This window comes from Cryptomeria japonica, chromosome 11 (assembly GCF_030272615.1).
Source record: "Cryptomeria japonica chromosome 11, Sugi_1.0, whole genome shotgun sequence".
Classification (NCBI taxonomy): Eukaryota; Viridiplantae; Streptophyta; class Pinopsida; order Cupressales; family Cupressaceae; genus Cryptomeria; species Cryptomeria japonica.
This window is the reverse complement of record NC_081415.1, coordinates 231,399,499-231,420,244: the sequence shown is the minus strand read 5'-3', so window position 1 is coordinate 231,420,244 and position 20,746 is coordinate 231,399,499. Positions and strand designations below refer to the sequence as shown.

At 37.2% G+C, this 20,746-nt stretch overlaps 1 protein-coding gene across 7 annotated transcripts in view; it reads right to left on the bottom strand.

Annotated features, from left to right (window-relative positions):
• Positions 1–20,543, bottom strand: part of LOC131063956 (uncharacterized) — a 176,597-nt gene extending 156,054 nt beyond the window's left edge. For 3 of the 7 annotated variants that reach the window (XM_057997959.2, XM_057997960.2, XM_057997957.2), the window contains exons 1-2: positions 19,982–20,541; positions 17,219–17,407 (exon numbers count right to left, since the gene is read on the bottom strand). In XM_057997959.2, the coding sequence (XP_057853942.1) occupies positions 17,219–17,407; positions 19,982–20,314 (522 nt within the window). In that variant the 5' untranslated portion in view covers positions 20,315–20,541. Of the gene's footprint in view, positions 1–17,218; positions 17,430–19,981 lie in introns of all 7 variants that reach the window. The other 4 variants (XR_009111188.2, XR_009111189.2, XR_009111191.2 and 1 more) reach the window with 3 other exon arrangements.
• Positions 20,544–20,746: the final 203 nt, after the last annotated feature.

Sequence of the window (20,746 nt, the reverse complement as noted above, 5' to 3'; positions counted from 1 at the left end):
TCATCATACCACCAATTGGATTAAAAGGGGTGTGTCTAATCTAAGATTTGGCTTGCCTAAAGTGGAGATGGTGTCGTTGTGTTATGTACCTAGGCATATGATAATATGGGGAGATGGAGATGCCAACATGAGGCATGTGTCCATTTAGTTAGTTACATTAGGTCATATGGGTAAGTTGTGTAATTAATTATATTGGGTAATGAGTAGTCCCATGTTGGGATCAGGTGAGTGTCTATATAGCAGATGAATATCATTATAAAGAATAGGTGAAGATGGAGATATAGTGTGTAGTTAATTCCCTAGGGAGTAGCATATGGTGTTGCCCTAGCTTAAGGGTTTATCCTATTTTTTAGCATGTGGGATATTTTGGCATCTTGGCCCAGAAAGATCTGATGTTGTGTGATATGTATTTTATTCTATGTATTGTTGTTACTATTTGGAATATTATGTTAATGGACGTTTGGACCCTATCAAATGGTATTAGAACATCAATTTGGGCAATGTAGGAGGAGATTTTTGGGTAAAGAAAAACAGCCTCTTAACGCCATTCTCCTCAAACAAGGAACCAATTGTACTAATCTTAGTCTCGTTGAAAAGAGATTTTCAAGAGCTTTCTAAATGTGATCATCACAAGTATTCTAAGCAGCAGCAAAGGAGATATGGTCATCTAAAGTAGTCAGAACTAGGACAGAAGTAGTAAAATTTAGTTAGTGGTTTCTTTCTCCTTCCAAAGGCTTTGGTTGAAGCAAACTTAGTGTGTTGGAAAAATGTTATTTAAAGATTTCTAAAAATTGGTCATTGTAAGGATTTTAAGCATTATTGAGGGATTGGTGGCTATCCAAAGCAAAGCTTTGGATTTTAGATCTGAAAATTTTTCCATAGCCCTATTAAAAATTGCCATATCTTTTGATCCACTTAAGCAAGTTGAATGTTGTTTAGATAGTTTTTTTGTAATTGAAAGGAAATGTTCTGATTTACCTAGCTACATGCAATTTGATCCATTGAAAGCAGATTTAATTGAAACCCTGGTTTTAATAGAGATAGCTGAATTGGACGAAAAGGGCGATATTGGTGGTTCCAATTTAAACAACACTATTTTCAATTATTTTTCTGGAAATTTTTATTTTTTCAACTCACTGGTGAAGCACTTGAGTGGTATACAAATCTTAGGAAAATAACAGCAGCTTATTCTCTTGGGAAATGTTGGAACAAGTTTTTTCAAGTCTGGCATCAATGTATCTTTAAGTATGGCACCCAACCCACGCATGATACCATTATTTATGATATAGAACCATTGTAGGTTTTTGACATTTTGCACATGAATTCACATGTCAATGATTATGATGGCACCTAAAAAGCTAAGCCAACAATGTTGATCAATCAAAGTTGGTTGCCCATGTGTCATCCTATAACTTCTTCCCATAACTCAAGTCACCTTGGTATCTGTCTACCAATACAAGAAGCTCAAGTCTCACAGGCAACAGTTTGTGTTACTTTTGATCTGCCTAGAGACACCTATGTGGCTCAGAAGCACAACCTTGAGGTGTGCCCCGTGAAACATAAATGCAACGGCAACAACTTAAATGTCTACTTCAGCAGTATAGAGAAGATTCTGAGGAGACCAAAGCCACCACAACACTCAGCAATGAAGCAGCAAATTGACCCAATCCAGGATCTGTAATTCCAAACAGTCCTCTCCTTTACAAATTGATCTAAGAGAATGACACAAAATCCATGAGCTCATCACCAAAGGGAAGATCCATCTAAGCTCTTCTTGCCATAGCCCAAAAAACCTCATTATAAAGAAGAACAATACATAGCAGTTGAATGTTTGTGCACTCAACAAGATGTATCAAAGAACTAATATCCATTACAAGGCATAAATGATCCTTTCAATCAGCTTCAAGACGCACAATACTCAAGACTGACATAAAATCATGATAACATCTGTCTCTTATCAGTTTTGAAGATATTTGGAAGAAAATATTCAAAACCTAGCAATTGTATGAAAGGTTAGTTATCAATACAAAAAGTTAATATCCATTACTAGGCATAGATGATGATTTGGATCGGCTCCAAGATGCACAATACTTCGCAAAGACTGGCCTGCAATTGAGATATCATCAGGTTCCTAACAGTCTTTGAAAATGTTTTGAAGAAAATGTTCAAAATCTAAGGATACTATAAATGGTTGGATATGTCTTTCAACCTAGCCAATTCATCAACAATATTCGCATGTCCAATGAATAACCTCCTTAGGCTTCTTAGATATTCTTTCATTGGAGCACATCAAGCATGTCACCTGTGTCCTCAACAAATTGCACCATTACAAGTTGAAGGTCAATTTAGGCAAATGTACCTTCAATATCAAATTCAATATCTAGACTATGTTATTGATAATGAAGGTATACACATATTGTTGGTGTAATTAAGATGTTGTGCCTAGTAGTCCTTAGTACACATATCACTTAAGTTTACTTAGTGATCGCTTTACACTTTAGGAGCATTTCCACTTTCGGTGGTATTACCACAATATCATTTATCCACCTCAAGTGGAACTTCCACCTTTGGTAGACTAATCACACTATCATTTATCCACCTTATGTGGGTGATAGGTTATCATTTGCATAGTATTAAGACACTTGTCAACATCTTGCCTGATCCTCCATATTCACCTTGCCTTTATAAGCAAGGTTCATTATGTCCATTACCAATATCATCAATCTTGCATTGTAAAGCAATCTTTCTTGCCATTCTTCCTTGTGGAAGTTATTTTGGTCTTCCATTGATCCTAGGGATGTTGTAGAGTCACCTAACATTGTATCAGAGCACCAAGTGCGAAGACTCCTCAAGAGTTGTGATTTTGGTTCAAAGCTGTTGCTGGGTGCAAATTCAGGCTGTGTGGGCATCACCATTGCATTTGGGAGGTTGTTCTAACAAATTTTGACTACAAACATGCCTATATACAGGTAAAATTGTATTTGAAGAAAAAAGAAAGTAGTTGGTGGGCCATTTGGCCCCTCTCGAGCAGCAGATTGCAGAAATTTTTCTGCCAATATTTTATTTCTGCACATTTTTTTATCAGGGCTAGGTGAAATATTTTGTCTTGGCAACATATTTTATTGGCTGGTAGTCAAATCTGGCCCTTTGTTAAGGGTCGTAGAAGGTTTTACCTCTTAGGCCGTACGTTGTGTACCTGGATCATATATTTTGAGGGCACTTTATTCATCAGGTTGTTGAAAGGCCAGTGGTCCTTAACAATCAACGTTAGTGGGTAGTTTATTATCAGATCTAGGGTCCATATCTTCTCCCAAGGTCAATTTTCCAGATGATTTGCCCATAGCAATGCTTTGTACCAGTCATCTCTTTGGTGGCGGCTTGCTTGACCCAAGCCTTTGCTGGTTGGTACGCAAGTTGATTAGCAGACGGGTTGATAATCCGCACACCGCATTCTCTTCGACAGTTCAGGAGACAAGTAGTTTTCAGCTCGATTCATTTGCTCGATTGGATTCCTTCTAAAGAGATCGGCAGGGTAATCCATTGGCTCGAGTTTAATTAATTGGCTGGCATTTTCTCTTGTTGGCGGTTACTTTGTCGACACCTCTATCTTCTGATCCGATTTTTCACCTACGTTCGATTTTGCATATGGCTAGTTGCTTCGTTTGGAGCCCACATGGTTAAAGTGTCGATAGATTTGAGGCATTTTCCCTCAAAGATTCGTGTATACTATGCATTGAATAACATGGTTGGTTTGCGAGATTGTTTGGTCGTAGCCGCAACACATCTTGATCAGTCGGTTCACACATTCCTTCAGCCTGCACTTTCTGGAGGGTGGTGTTGGTGTTTCCAACTTATTGCCTAAGGATTTCCTATGAATTAGCCAAATTAAATCAACAGATTCTTAGATCAATGGCCAATAAACGAGATTTCAACCAAAAGGTTGAAAGATCTCCTGCTATTTAGGCTCTGTAGGACCTAGGTAGGTGGGTATACCTTTGCAATATTTAAAGATGTAATGCAAATGTTGACAAATATTGGAGCAATGTAGATGACTATCAATAAAACTTAACCAAAATGCATATCTTTAACCCTGAATTGGCTCTATTCATGGTTATTTGACACAATTATGCACGATTGAGAGTAAATTCTACTCTAATCCTACTCCTACAAACAGAAATTAAAATAGATTTTGATTAATTTAAATAAAATGGTATCTGAAAATTAACTAAAGCATCTCAAATAGGTGCCTATTCATTAGTAACAGAGTCAAAATGCAAGACCTTTAAACATTTCATGGAAATTCATTATCAAAGCCATATGATACCCAATGAAGACCTAGCCACATTATAAAAGCCATGGATAGTAAGGGAATCAAGTTTAATAAGAGATGTATCCACATTGATCTTATGTAATAAATTAATGCTACAAACATTAAGGCCAGAGCCATTGTCTACAAGGGTTAGTCTTATAGCATTTCCATTAATAATAACAATCATGAGAGGATCATATTGGCATTGAATTTCACGAGGAGGTAACTCATCTTGGGTGAACACAATTTGAGCTTTAGGCATGGTTATTGAGTCAATCAAAGAAGCCACATTATTGGATGTCACTGCTGGTGGGACATTCAAAGTTTTCAACGCATCTTGTAACATTCCATGATATGTTGAAGAGGTTTGAATCAAATCCCAAAGGGAGATCTTGGCAGAAGTGGCCTTAAGTTGTTCAATGAGATCATACTCCTTACCAAGAGCTTGTGAAATGCGAGGCGCTTGAATAGGAATGGGTTGAGGATTAGGAAGCGAGGTTGGAATAACCAGAGGAGGATTAGGTTGCCTATTGTTTTTTGTGTTATAGGTATGGGCAACTGAATGATAACTCTCTCTAGTTATTTGTTTAGCATACCCATATGGACTCTTAGAGGGATATCCTCCTTGCACAATGATAATAGGTTTGTTAGGAGTGCGAAAAGGATCATAACCATAACCACCTTGAACTATAAGGACAGGTTGGTTTAAAGATTGTGATGTTGGAGAAGGGTAAGCACCTTGAACCACAAAGAGGGGTTTGCCATGTCCATTCACATTTATCAAGTTAATTAATCTTTTAGATGTGTGGTCTTTGTTTGAAGGAGTTGGCGAAGACATAAAATCATCAAGAGCATCATCGAACATAGCATGATCATATCTATTAAATGGTTTGTCTTTAGATTCAAAAGGAGATAGGTCCTCGTAAATGGGATTGTTATAAACCACCATGTCACTAGATTTAGAGGATGAGTTGATAGGAATGTATTCATGGGAAGAACCATTCAACTTATCTTTCTCATCACTACGAAATGGCATAGTAGCAAGGTTGATTAGCTTTTGGCAAAATGTAGGTTTAGAAGGTTTAGGGTATAGAAACTCATCAAGAGCCTCATCTAATTCTTCCTTACTAAACTCATAATCATCATAAGCAAATGCATTGTCAAAGGAATGAAAATCTTGCAAATAAAGATCCGACATTTTTGAAATGAGGAATGCAAACAAAACACACAATCTAATGAATGAAAACTCCTCTTCTTTTTTTTTGAATTTTTATGCTTTTCAATGAAAAGAAAGATGCAATAACTAGATCTAACTAAGAAATGCAAATTTAAAGAAGATTGGATTTCACGTCGGGTTCACCAAGATGTGATGCATAAAAATGGAACCAAGTGACAAAGACCTAATCCCACTCTCATGTACACACAGTGGAATACGAAAGAGCCTAGGGAGATAGTTCATTTTGACTACTTCTTGTAGGAAAGAGAGAGTCAAGGAATATCTCTTAGGGTTTCTATTTCTTTGTTGTAAATGAGGAGTAGATGTGTAAGATGCAATACAACAATCAACTAACTAGAAGATAAGAAACAATGCACACTAAACTGAAAAATGCAAATCTGACACAAACTGAAACTGAGAGACAGAAAGTAGAGTTGGGGAATGAGTTCAGAGGTGCACCTGCCGCTGAAATTGATATAGAACTGTGAGATCCTGGGCATTGGGCGCCCCTATCCTTTTGCTCACAGAAAGCTGATCTTCTGGATCTGGGGTCCTGAGGGTCTGATATGCAGATCTGTCACCTGAAACTGAAAAACCCTGGGGAACCAGGGCGCCACACCCCTGTCTCTGATATCTGAGATCAGATTTAGGCTCTGAGACTGTCTCTATGTCTTTCATCAGTCCCGAAATTCATACGCCCGCCAAATTTCTGTACGTGCACCTGCAACTTGAAAAAGGGTGTCTAGGTGGCTATATAGGGCTTTGCCTTAGTCAAACCCCTTGTTTTGGTGATTTCCACCTCCACAAATAGCCAATAATGTAATGAAAATGTGTGTGCAAGAATCTTGTGTGTATGCAAGATCCTAAATGAAGAAGAAAGTAAATCTAGAGTTCTACCCTACGCTTTGGAGAGCAAACCCTAAATGATTGTAAGTGTAAATGTAAATGCTTCAAATCACAAATGCTATAATGGATCTAAAGCATGCATGTAAATCTGAAAATGAATGTTATGAAGTTCATACAAAGACATGAAAATAACATGAAACCATACCAATCCCTAAGGGAGAGGTACAAGGCAATCGTCAATCGGTGATCTCCTATTATTCTTCAATGTCTTCAAAGCTCTTAGGGGATGTTTAAAATGCTTGATGTAGACTTGATGGATGCTTGATTTGCTGTGGTAGACCTCTTAAAACCTGCACTTTCACTGCATAAGAAGCTCCTTCAATTGCTAGATCTTAGATCTTCAAATGAGGAAAGAAAATGGTTTATGTAGGAAACCCTAACTTTGTTTTGAGTCATCGGCCAACTTAGAAACAGTATTTTTCGACAATCTCTTGGATTTGAATATTAAAATACTGCCAAAACATGCTCCCTAAATTCGGGGAGAAAAAGTCAAGACCAAGTTGGTACCAACATGGTCCGAACACACGATCCGACCAACTTTTCACCAAATTTTTGGGGAAGCAAGATATTGTGATTTTAAAGAAAATTCCAGGAGTATGTGGAAATTTGAGATGTTTTGATATGTGAAATCGGGCCTTGAAGATTGAAATAGGACATAATTAGGGTATTTGATGAAATGATTAATTGGGAGAACAAAATAAAAAGGGGCACACTTAGGGTAAAGGGGCCCAATTTTATGATGTGTAGAGGGATAAAAGAAGACTTTAGGTTTAATTAAATTAATTAATTAAATCCTTAAAGGGGATTTGAAAATGCAAGATGCAAACACACTAAGGCGGGTGCTAACCTAAGCATGGAATTGTAACGCCCATTTAAGGCTGTACAATTTACGACACTACACACGTATTTCAGATTTGGGAGACACATTTGAGGGGATTTCTCTTCTCTTTGATCATAGTTTCATCACAATTGGAGATTCATCTACCTTGTCTTTGTTGATTGACATTCATGAGTCTCCTCCTTCACTTGATTTGTCACAATTCATGATCTAGTTTGATCATGCTTATGTGATGGCTTCTTCAAGCTTGGAGACTCCAATGCAGTTTTCAGAGGCATCTCTCCTATTTGATGATAGTTGTGGCACCAATTTTGTCACTTCATCTTTGTCTTTGGAGCTTGTTCAAAATTAGTTTCCATCGGTTCCTTGCTTGTCACCTTCTATCGTGATTGGGTGTGTACCTGATTGGTTCGTGACATCTTCATCCAAGGACTTGCTGACATATGAGAAAACTTTAGAGACATTATCATTCTAAATTTGGATTTCACTTCCTACTAATTCCTATCCAGAATGGGAAGCATTCTTGCATTTGTATTTGGTGTATCTTCTTCCCAAGGATAGAAATGTTGTTTGTGGGCATTGGACTATGTTCTGTCTTCAAGCACTCACTATTTTTACAAGGCATTGTTCATTATGGGGGTCTATGTAGTCTCCTTCATTCCTTCCTATGGGGGAATATTTGATTATATATACATGATGTATGTAGTCCTGTTGACGTGTATTTTGTACACAATCATACACAGAATAAAATACCCAAGGGTACCTTATCCTCCCTTGAATAAAGTCTCTGATTGCTGAAGATGTCGCAAAAAAGGATCAATCAGGATGACTCCAATGTTCTTTTATGTAGGGTCTCTACGTGTGGATAAGCTCTCTGTGGTATGATGTGATTTGCTGGAATCACAAGGGGACTTACATTTGATGCCTGAACTTCTGATTTGCTTTGAATATTGCTGGAACACAGGATTTTCACTAGCTTAGATTTGAAAAAAGGAAAAAAGACAAGGGCGAGGAGAGGATCTAATCCTAACACTAAGAATGTAAGAGCAATGAATGATCTTTGATGAAATTCTAACTAAGTCTTGTTTTGACATCATAGGAACATCTCCACAAGGTTAGTGCGATCTTCGAAGGAAAGCTTTATGATGTTCAAATCATCACTGCAGGCATGGACACCATCAGGTTGATGCATATCAATGAAGAAGCGACAATTGAAGTTAAGCTTAAGCTGAATGATTCCAGTTGACTACGCAAGGCAAGTCTGCAATCAACAAACTGCTAGTAGTATGGATATACGAATTTCACCATCAATCAAGCACATTTCTTCCACTCATCTAATAACATGAAATCAAACATGAGAAGTATAAAGACCACGCAAATTGTCGAATCGACCCATAAATTTCACCATTTCTTCAATGAAGTTACAAGTCTTTTACAACAACATCTTGGCAACAATCTTTGCCTTCTCTCTCTACTCTACTCTAATTGCTATTCTCTCTCTATCTTCTAACTGCTTCCAACTATTCCTAACTATTCTAACTATTGCTAATTCCCTTTACAAAATGAAATGCCAGGGCTTATATAGTGCCCTCAATACAATCCGATGGCTTAGATCAATTCGAGATCAATGGCCAAGATTTTACAATGAAAACCCTAATTAGGGTTTGTTACAACCATTACATAACATTTAATGCTTGACCAATGATAAAATTGTATTGCTTGGACACATGTCCTCTCTAGAAAATTCCACCAATGGATAGCTGGGGTAGGTACATCGGAATTTGTGCCACCTTCCATGAGTTAGGTACATTGAATCTGGACATGCTGAGGTGGACCACACTGACTGGAGGAGTGATGACTGGGATGCCACCTCATCTGACACTTGTAACTTGGTAGATATTCAACTTGATGTTGTTGAGAAGCTAGCTTTAATTAATTCATCTGGAACTATTTGCTTCTTCAACGAACCCTTGTTCTAACTTCTTGTGTCCTTGATGTGCAGGATGATTGTTGTACCTCGCCTTGGAATACTGGATTGGAGAAGTCGCCCTTGACGACGTTAGGCTGGATCGAAGAAGGTTGTCCTTGTCCTTGCTTGATCGTCCTTGGAGGAGACCGTCCTTGTTCCTGCTTGATCGTCCTTGGAGGAGGCCGTCCTTGTCCTTGCTTGATTTTCCAACTCCGAGATCTCCATTTGATGCCTACACAACATTTCAAAATTAGTAATATATCTTGAAATCTAAAAATTAAACTTTAAAAGGAAGATTCAAGATTTCAATTAGGAAATTTCATGATAAATCTTGAGTTATCATTTCCTAATTTAGGATTTTCAAAGCAAAATTTAAATCTTCAAAAATGGTGCCAAGGTGATTACGCCATACCTCCACTTGAGAATTAATTCTAGAAAAAAATGCAAAAATAAGGTGAATTCGCTAGGTAAAATGTAGATCAAGACTCCCTTTAGCAAAATGCGCCTCCTTTAGCTTGGAAAAGAACTCCATCTTCCTCTTCAAAAATCTGGAAATTATCCTCCAAATTAGCAAGAAATATGCCTCTCCAATAGCCTTCAAGATGAATTTCGCCCTCCACTAGCTAGATTTCGCACCTCCTCTTTGCCCTTCCAAATCGCATTTGAAATGATGAGTGAATGATGGATTAAAATCGCTCAACACACCTCTCTTATATAGGCGCTCACCATTTCATTATCCATAGGCCGACTTGGAAAAATAGGCCAAAAGATAAATAAAAATTAATAAAAGATGAGGCCGACTTGATAAAAACATTAAATAATACCCCAAGCACTCCAATTTTATTTTATTTTTTTTAAATAATAATAATTAATTTTAAATGCCTTTATAATTAAAAAATTCGATTTTTTAGGCTCAAAATTAATTATTAAATACCATGCGCTTTTATTAAATGCCAAAAATATTTCAAGGTTTTATCGAATCTGGCATTTAATGTAATTTGAAGGATATTTGGCGCCCAATCATGAAAAATAATGGCTATTAACAAGATCGCTCTGGTCCCTTGGTGAGGGACAGGAACGATCTCATTCTAGACCTCACACTTCTTGTTTTTTACATCCAAGACCTCATTTTTGACGTCCAAGATGGCATTTTTACTTAGAATTTCGAGTTCAATTTATTCGATCTTTGAAATGAGTGCACTTTAAAGCATTTTCGCCCTGGTCCCTTGGTGAGGGACAGGAGCTATTTTGCAAATCCAAGCTTATCCGTCCTTTGTTAGCCTTCCAAATTATATTCAATGGATAAATCATGTTTTCCTTGGTCTCTTCAAATCATAAAATTGTCTTGGTCCTGCAAGAACAGTGCAAATTTGAAATTCAAGCTCCGGTCCTTCAGTGAGGGACGGGAGCACTTTTGCAATTACAAGCCAATTCGTCCTTTGCTAGCTTCGAAAATTATCTTCAACGGATCGATTGCGTCTTCCTTCACCCACCTCAAACGTAAAACTTGTTTTTCTCTTGCTCGAATCTTGTCTTGAGGGAAAATTGCTCTGGTCCCTTGGAGAGGGACAGGAGCGCCCTAGCCAGTCACCTTGGTCCCTTGGAGAGGGACAGGGGCGAACTTGTTACTTAGGCCGATTTTCTTCATTGTGGCGTACTTAAGTTATATTCAACGGGCAAAACATACTTCCCTTGACCTCCTCAAATCGCGAAACCACTTAAATCTTGCAAGGATAATGCGAAATTGGAATTCAAGCTCCGGTCCTTCAGTGAGGGACAGGAGCGATTTTTGCTCTCAGGGCCAAATCTTTTTACTTTTCACTTCAAATTTCCTTCGCTGAGGAAAATATCATCTCTTTACACGCCATGAATAAAAATTCGAGTCCAAACAAGGTCTAAAAATGTGTATATGAATAAAATCGCTCTAGTCCCTTGGTGAGGGACAGGAGCGAATTTACCTTTCTAGACAAATACTTCATCATTTCATCGTCCTTAATCAAGTCTGGATGCTCTATCACGTTCATTTTGTCCTCCATCATGCCTTTGATGTCTCAATTTGTCCAAACAAGGTCAGGAATGACTCTACTAAGCTTTTTCGCTCTGGACCCTTGGTCAGGGACATGAGCGATTCGCCTTGGACCCTTGGAGAGGGACAGGAGCGAAATTCGCTCTGGATCCTCAGTGAAGGACAGGAGCGAATTTTGACTTTTCGAACTCTCTATCGGGATAAATTTTATGGAATATAACATTTAAGTATACTTTCAGGATGTTTGAGAGTGGTTTCAGACCTCCAGGAGTTATATTGCAAAATCTAGTTTTTTGAGGTTTTTCAGTTTCTAGACTTAGTCAAATTTCAGGATCAGGACATTCCAGACTTAGCCAAATTTCAGGATCAGGACTTTCAGACTTAGCCAAATTTTCAGGACATTCCAGACTTAGCCAAATTTTCAGGACATTCCAGACTTGCTATCCTATTGATCTCCCCGACAGCACTCAAAATGCAAAGGCTAACTAACAAAACCCTAAAAGACCAAAAAACAAACCCTAAAAAGCAAAAAAAGCAAGGGTCCCCATTTGCAATGGGGCGATGTGTGAAATGGTCACAACAAGTCCTTGGGGGCTCTTGAGTCCTCCATGTAAAGGAGGTTTTCTCCCATGTGGTTTTCTCCTTTTCTTCGCTTGTGAGAGATTGCATTTGCATTTGTACATGGAGTACCCAACATGGCCTAGTTGTCGGGAACCATCTTGCATACTGCATAATAATGTACTCCCTAAGTTGCACTTAAGGGTGTTGAAAATATTACTAGCTCGGATACCTGATTATCAAATTTTAATGTTGTCAATGACAATTAAAATTCATATGTATTATCTCATGTAAATGTGTTATTGGGCTGGACCCAAATGTGTAGCGTGAGGAATTCACAATGACAATGTAACATAATTAAATAAACATGCAAGCCGACTTGGGGATATTTGGCGCCAAAAGGTTGATATAAAACCAACAACAAATGAAGTCATTTCATCATCAATTCACCACGGATACAATCTGCTCTCCTACATTGGCGAACTCTCATTCTCTTGTGCAAATTTATTCAAGACTATTGTTAGGCGAAATTGTCAAGATCTTCAAGTGAACTTGAAGACTCTCCTTGTGCGATTCTGCCCCAGCCTACCTTAGACATCTGCTGCTGATCTCCTTTAGTCATCTGCTGTTGATTAGAGCTGCATCCTTCATTGCTCTGCCAACTTGCTGTTTGGACAGCGATCTGAGATAAGTTCGCTATATTGTAATTGCCTACATTTGAGATAATACATATCATATTTAAGGCTGGGTTTTTCACCTCCAAGAGGGAGGTTTTCCCAGGGTATTGGTGTCTTTTGTCTTGTGTTTTATTGTTGTTACTGTTTATTCACGGTCTGATTATAATCTAATTTCTTAAATTAACATCTGATTGTCTGAAATTAACAAAGGGGGGGTTTTGGTGTAATTAAGGTGTTGTACCTAGTCTACTCTTCACCTAGGTCCTTATTACACATCACTTAAGTTTACTTAGTGATCACTTTACACTTTAGGAGCATTTCCACTCTCGATGGTATTATTACAATATCACTTATCCACCTCAAGTGGAACTTTCACCTCTAGTAGACCTTTCACACTATCACTTATCCACCTTATGTGGGTGATAGGTTATCATTTACATAGGATTAAAACACTTGTCGGCATCTTGTCTAATCCTCCATATTCACCTTGTTGTACCTAGTCTAGTCTTCACCCAGGTCCTTATTACACATCACTTAAGTTTACTTAGTGATCACTTTACACTTTAGGAGCATTTCCACTTTCGATGGTATTATTACAATATCACTTATCCACCTCAAGTGGAACTTTCACCTCTAGTAGACCTTTCACACTATCACTTATCCACCTTATGTGGGTGATAGGTTATCATTTACATAGGATTAAAACACTTGCCAGCATCTTGTCTAATCCTCCATATTCACCTTGTTGTACCTAGTCTAGTCTTCACCTAGGTCCTTATTACACATCACTTAAGTTTACTTAGGTGATCACTTTACACTTTAGGAGCATTTCCACTTTCGATGGTATTATTACAATATCACTTATCCACCTCAAGTGGAACTTTCACCTCTAGTAGACCTTTCACACTATCACTTATCCACCTTGTGTGGGTGATAGGTTATCATTTACATAGGATTAAAACACTTGTCAGCATCTTGTCTAATCCTCCATATTCACCTTGCCTGTATAAGCAAGGTTCATTATGTACATTTTCATGCCCACTAGAAATATCATCAATCTTGCATTGTGAAGCAATCTTTCTTGCCATTCTCCCTTGTGGAAGTTATTTTGGTCTTTCATTGATCCTGGAGGTGTTGTAGAGGCACCTAATACCATAACACATATTCAATATCAAGGTTACATCATTGATCATGAAAAGCTCAAAGTCATTTGTGATTAGTCATTCCACATAATCTCATATAGCTCTAAAGTTTTTTAGAGATTTCTACAACAGGTTTCTCCTAGGACTCTCATACACTTCCCAGACACTGAATCAAATGATACACATCAAACATGCTTTCCATGGAGCACCTGCACAACAATGCACTTTCAAGAAGATCAAGCAACCATTTTGTTTTACATCCATCTTGGATATGTCAGATATTACTCAGCCCTTCAAGATCAAGGCCAACACATCTGATTATGCATTTAGTGCAAAACTCACTTAGGATGGACATGGTATGAAGATTATCCACATATGAGGAAGGATTGTATGCCATAGTTCAAGCTGTGGAAAAATTATGCAATTGTGTTCTTGAGAAGAATACTTCCATCTACTATAATCACAAGCCACTCCAACTTCTACACATTTAAGCAAGTTGGACAATGTGCACAATATGAAATGGAAGACTTATCTGCAATAATTCCATCTAGTAATCATACACAAGACGGGTAAGGATAAAAGGGCAGCAGACTGGATTAGTCAAGCCCCGTTCATTGTATCCCTTGTAGTAATCGAAACTTGAGGACATGTCTCTAACTGGATTCCTCTCTAATCAATTGATTCAAACTTCACACCACCTACACCACTCTCACACAAGGTGAACAAATTCTTGATTTCTAAATGCCATACAAGCTTCTCTGCAAGCCGCAGCATCTCTATGTTCCAACAAATGCTGCTCACCAACAACACATCTAGGACACATACTACTCTAAAGTAGCTACAAATTTCATGGAGATCAAAAAACTTACCACACTACAACATCTTTTCTATGGCCACATAGGTGCAAAGGTATTAAGCTCCACGTCAATCCATGCATTATTTGCTACATTTTAAATCAAAGAACAAGAGGCTTAGTCTCTATACACCACTAGCAGAGTCATCTAGGTCTCTGGAATCTATCAACATGTATTCCTTGTCTACCTACAATGAAGCACCAGCATGTCACAGTGTTTGTCACAATTTATAAGTTTCTAAAATGGCCATTCTATTTGCATTTAAGAAAAGTTATAGTATGCCCGACACTGTACATATGTTCTTTGATCATATTTGGTTGCATTTTGGAGTTCCTTTATCCACTGCATTCGGTTATGACAGTTTACCAATTGTTTTTGGCATGCATTGTGGAAGGTGTTTGTCAGCCACCTGTGCACTCATCATCAACACACACCAAAGAAAATAAACTATCATCAATCGTCAATCATTACAAAACTGGAGCATTTTGTAATGTATCTTGATTGTAATTGATTTACTTGCAGCTGTATATATACTTAGCTTACATTCAATATTAAGAAAGGGGTTATTCTATGTCCTTACATTCACCATAGTTGTTCCATTACAACTAAATAAATCAGATAGGATTCTCGTTCCTAGTCTTCGATTCACAAAATTTTCATTCTCAGTCTTCTAGTTCATTTTACATATTTACTATATCTATTTTTGGTAAATAAAAGAGCATTATTACATTAACTCATTATTTCTTAACTGAATTTGTAATGGTTTTCTGTGTTGTATTCTATTGAACGTCCATTATAATATGGTAGATTACAAGCTAGTTTAGTGTGTTATCTTCATTCCTCACACCACTATCACAGGAACTCATTCTGCAATGGAAAAATAAACCAATGGAAACCCATGTCTGTACTTGTCATCAAACATGTTCATTGTTTACTCATATTTTGCCTTAGAACAATATAGCTCAAAAAAAATTCTTAAAGTTTAAAAATCCTTGAATGCAATCCGGACCCTATTACCCATGTTTGTGACAAAGCAATTTATGAAAGGTTTGAAAAACATGAAATATGTTCAGGCAAATAAGTTTTGGAAAAAAACAAAAAAAATGGCACACAAAATTATTTTCTAGCAAATTTCCAAAAGAATGTACAACTTCATATGGAATGTTTTATTTAGGATCAATTAGGCTGAAACACTCTCTCAATAAAAATGAGCATGTTGTAAATGTACAGGCAGAAAAAACAAAAGAACGTGGTTTTTTTATTTTTGAATTGAGGATTTTTGGCTACTATGGTTTGGAGTCTGGACAAATCTCAGGTAAATGTTTTATGCCTTGTACTATAAGGCATCTCAAATTCAAAAGAGATTATGCTTTTGGAAACATGAAAATTGAGTTAGAGCTATATCTACACCACTTTATCATCCACCCTAATTTCAAAGTGGAAATCAACTCCAACTGGGCATTCTGCATGTGTTGGGAGGAATTAATCAAAATGTCAAAGATTAGTGTTAGTGTTGCATGCATTTGATATATGTCAATCAAATGACATTGCGGCAGAGCAAATCTAGCAAGGCTATCTAAGTGGTAAAGATAGGGCATTACCTCAATGAAGACCTTGGGTCACTTCCTCCTGTTGTGTTAATGCAGAACTTTAAAGTGCATGCTATGTGTGCCTAGGGATCAAGTGTTGTATGCATTTTATATATGTCAGTCAACTGATAATATGCAGAGCTAATCTAGCAAGGCTAAGTGGTAAGATGGAGCATTATTGCAGCAAATATCTGAGCTCAATTCCTCCTGTTGCATTTATGCAGACTTTGAAATGCATACTACATGGACCAAGTGACCAAGCCCCCATTTGTTTAACATGGGTGAAGGAACCAGTAAAATCTCACTAACCAATCTAAATAAACAATGTAGCACAACTTGCCAATTCCACACATGGTCTTCAAACCTTTAGTCGCTCCAGGTTACAATGTAAAGTGATCCAGATTTTGTTTTAAAATGTCTGCGAAAACAGACCAAATCTAGTGAGACAGACAGGTGCCTCAAGATTTTTTAGACTGTTCACAGCATGCTCCATTATTTTCAAGATGTCAAGTTTTATCAAATCCTGTATACGGTAAAAAATGTAGATAAATTTCTCTTCAATTACAATTTTTTTATCATGCCAAAATTGTTAAGTGGATCAACTATATGGAATGATAGATATAACATATTTTCTGCAGCATGGCTCTGCCTAATAAGGAGAATGCTTCCTCACTCACAATTCAATGATCTCTCTTGGACGAGGCAGCTTGAATGTAAAAGCATGTGAGGGAGTTTTGGCAAACCATTCACATTTCATTAATAAATTCTAAGCAGCATGTATGGGAAAGAACTCCATTTATGTTCTGAACTCTCAAGGAGGACATCCTTGAGTATACCGTTTCCCTCTTCTAGAACAAAGGGAAATGCGATGAAAAATGAGAAAAAAGACACTTTAAATTTCAAAACAAACAAAAGAGACATAAAATAGGCGAATGGAGGTAGCATTCAACTAGGTGAAAAGTCACAGAAAATTGGCGTGTCAAGGGCATTCATGGAAGTTGGAAAAGCAGAAATGTTACAGATCTGACTTTTCATCAAGAAGTAAGGCCCACACAGAATATGAAGTGAAACAAAATCAAAATGCAATGTCATTCTAATGCCTGAATAGCAAAGTCAAGTCTAAGATATAATCACCTCTCCTTGGCTGGCTCCCTTTACAAGTCCTGCAATGTCTACAAACTCCATTGAAGCTGGTACCGTACGTTGTGATTTACTGAGTTGAGAAAGCACATCTAAGCGTGGATCTGGCACACCAACAACTCCCACATTGGGTTCTATTGTGCAGAACGGAAAATTGGCTGCTTGAGCTTTTCCATTTTCAACCTTACAACCAGAACATATCACACTGAATTCACTATCTCAATTAGTTAGATATCTAAACAGCTAATGAGCCTCTGTAAGCTAAAATCTATATTTACATTCCTTCTTAAATCTAAAAGGAATCTCATTTTTAAATAAATTAATATAGGTGTAAGAAAAAGACGAATGGAGAATGCATGTAAAACAAGAAGCTCAATTATCTGCAGTCCTTGTCTATTTAGAGGAACTGCTTTAGAGATAAACCTTAATGGATGATAGAAAAAAAAATCTTGTTCACTGAAAGACTCCATCATATATGTTAAACAACTCCTCCTCTCATTCAACTTGGACATGTTAATACAATGTTTAGTTTCCAATTGGGCTTGGCAAACAATGGTGAATATCTAAAACTAACCAATCGTGCATTGAACTCTTGATTTCAGTTAAGCATCATGAGTTCTCCACCTTCAAACAAACAAACAAAAACTACTTGTGGAAGTGGCATGCAAAGGAACCAACTTACTAGGTAGGAAAAAGACAAATGAACCCAAACTATATATTTGAATAAAACCTGCACCAATTGCATTAGAACTGTGAAGAAAGAATAACACAATAGAATTTGACAGGATCAACCTCAATAGAAGTAAAAACTTTTACAATAACAACAATTTTGCAAGGACACAGTGAAAGTCATCTGACCAAGAAGCCTATCAAAATGGTAACATAAACCAATTACAAGGTTCAGTGAAGCAGCCACATGATGATTACAAGTATTGGGAGGAACATCAAATAACTACCATGCATTGCTAGCTTTAAAAGCAAGGAGGAAATGTGTATGTCGAAGCCATTACATGTGACATAGTCCAAAGAAACTTAACATCTCTTAAATAAATAAAAAAGGAGAACAATCAGAAAGTGCTAACCAACAATAAGGGAAGAAGCTCTAAGATGATAAACATTGAAAAGGAGAAATGGAATTGGTGACAAGGCTGTCACAAATCCCTAAACTTGGATAGGAGAAGAATAACTCGTCAATTTTAAAAATAATTTTCATACTAAATTCAATTCAAAACTCCCAATAGAACAAGCTAATCTATTATTTAATACATCTGGAAAACTAAAACTTCAGCTCTTTTAGTGGAATGGTATTCTCTTCAGCATTTGTAAGCATAAAATTTAGCATAGGCTATTGGATGTATGCATGCATCTAATAACTCTGATGGAGTTGATTTTATCATTTTAGGAATCACAACTGAAATATGGGAAACAAAGATTATCAGAGGGAAACTTTGACTTCATTAGGAGATGCATTGCAATTAAATGTGATGACTGAGGATATTGCAATACTCCATTGGATTCTTTTTAGTTTCATCATTTTGTTTTGTATGATGTAGACATGTGTGAAGGAATGTACACACAATAATCATTTACTGAATATTATTACTTTCCATGTATGTCTGTCGTCAATTGATGATACAGTTATTCTTCTTTAAGAATTTGTAAAATTAAATGCATCGATGGCATATGGGCTAATGGTATGTTTATTGGCTGTTTTGTGATAGATCAAGGTCAAGTCCTATGCTGAGCATTGTTGAGTTGGTTGGGTCGGAAGTCAAGCAACCTAATAAGGGCAAGTCTGAAACTCCAACAAGAAGGGGAGAGCGGAGTTTGAATAAAAGGCATACTCGGGAAGAGAAAACACGCAGCAGATGGAAACAAGGAAGACAAAAGCACAGATCTATTATGCACAGACTTGGATTGACTAGGAAACAGGGCATGACACGGCTGGTGAGAAACTCTCTAATAGAGGGTATGCACTAGCGTTGGAGGCCAGGCATTCCTGGTGACCCGATGATTACAACAAATTGTAAATCAGTTGTCACAATCCCAGCCCTAGAAAGGGTAAAAGCCCAATAGTCTCACTTCTATGTTTTAAGCAAGGGAGGTCCTCATTGTACCATGCATGGAATAAGCTCTGAAAATTGAGGGGTTCACAACAATAATTAAATGCCTTTTTTGTCAGCTCCGACTTTGAGATGTTAGTTGGCAAGTCGAATTAAAGAACCTAAATAGGCTTCACATGATTATTCTAGCTTAGGCTCAATGCCAATAGCAATGCATCTAAGTATGCGTGAATTGCATGCTTATGATTTGTAAACATGGCCCAGACTACTTGAATCTACCCCATAATCATTATATAACAATCCTGTGTTCCATATCTTTGGACTAGCTTATTGGGATATAAGAGATTTCTGCCCGGGTTGCGCTCTTACTAGGGTACCCACTAGAATTACACCGGAAACCCTTAGAACATAATCTTTTAATTACAATTTTCTCTAGTTCTGTAGGTCATCAACTCTTAAAACATTTAAAATATTTCAGAGGAGAATTATCATTTTGCAAACCAGACGCTTCTAAAAACAAATGTTATAATAAGCTACCTGCACTGCAAAATATGATATTTGACTAGGCTCCCAGAATTGCAATGGGCAGATTTGAACATAAATATTTTGAACCAAAAAAATGCAGTTACTAAGAACACACCATAATTGGATTTATCAAGGGCGTTTATGGAAATAAGCAAAAGACAATACTTACCAAAGCATTGAAAAGAGTAGATTTCCCCACATTGGGCAGGCCAACAATTCCAGTTCTTAGGCTCATACTCACTCTGGAGGATGACGATGAATATTTTCTGCTCCATTGCTTTCTGGGAACTATTATGGTTGCTGAGAATGAAGCTGGTTTGTTATTACTATTATTATTAAGGTCAAATGGTTTGGCAAAAAAATTGCTCCAATGTGTCTGTGTAAAGCTCAGTGGCTTTTGGGTTGGTTTGAAATATGCACAGGAGCTCGTGGGAGGCACCAACATTGGCAAAATTGTTGTGGGGAGTTGAAAATGAACCCGACAGCCCACAATCCCTTTCATTTTTAGCAGTTATTTTCTCCAATGGCTTTGATTGGTGTGGTCCGTTTTTATTGAAGATAATCCACAGCCAAATAAGTATGAACTCACATGAGCATGGGCACCATGAATTTGAGATACTCGAACAAATGGAAAACTATCGTCTGGCAATATTGGAAAGTAGATAAACTTTAACTAGGCGGCTATATCTATTGCATACAAAAGGAGAACAGATTCACCAAGATATAGTTGATGCTGGTTGTGGGTTAATTGTTTTCTAGATTTCCTAATAATTCCTAGGTAGATATTGTAATAATTAGTTGTTGGAAGTTTAAAATAAAATAAAATAATTATTATTAAAGATTATATCTTTGATGAAGATTTTAGGATTTGGTTGATATTTTTTCAAGACATTGTGATTTTGAATCTTCATAGGTCAATTTGGTTGATATTTAC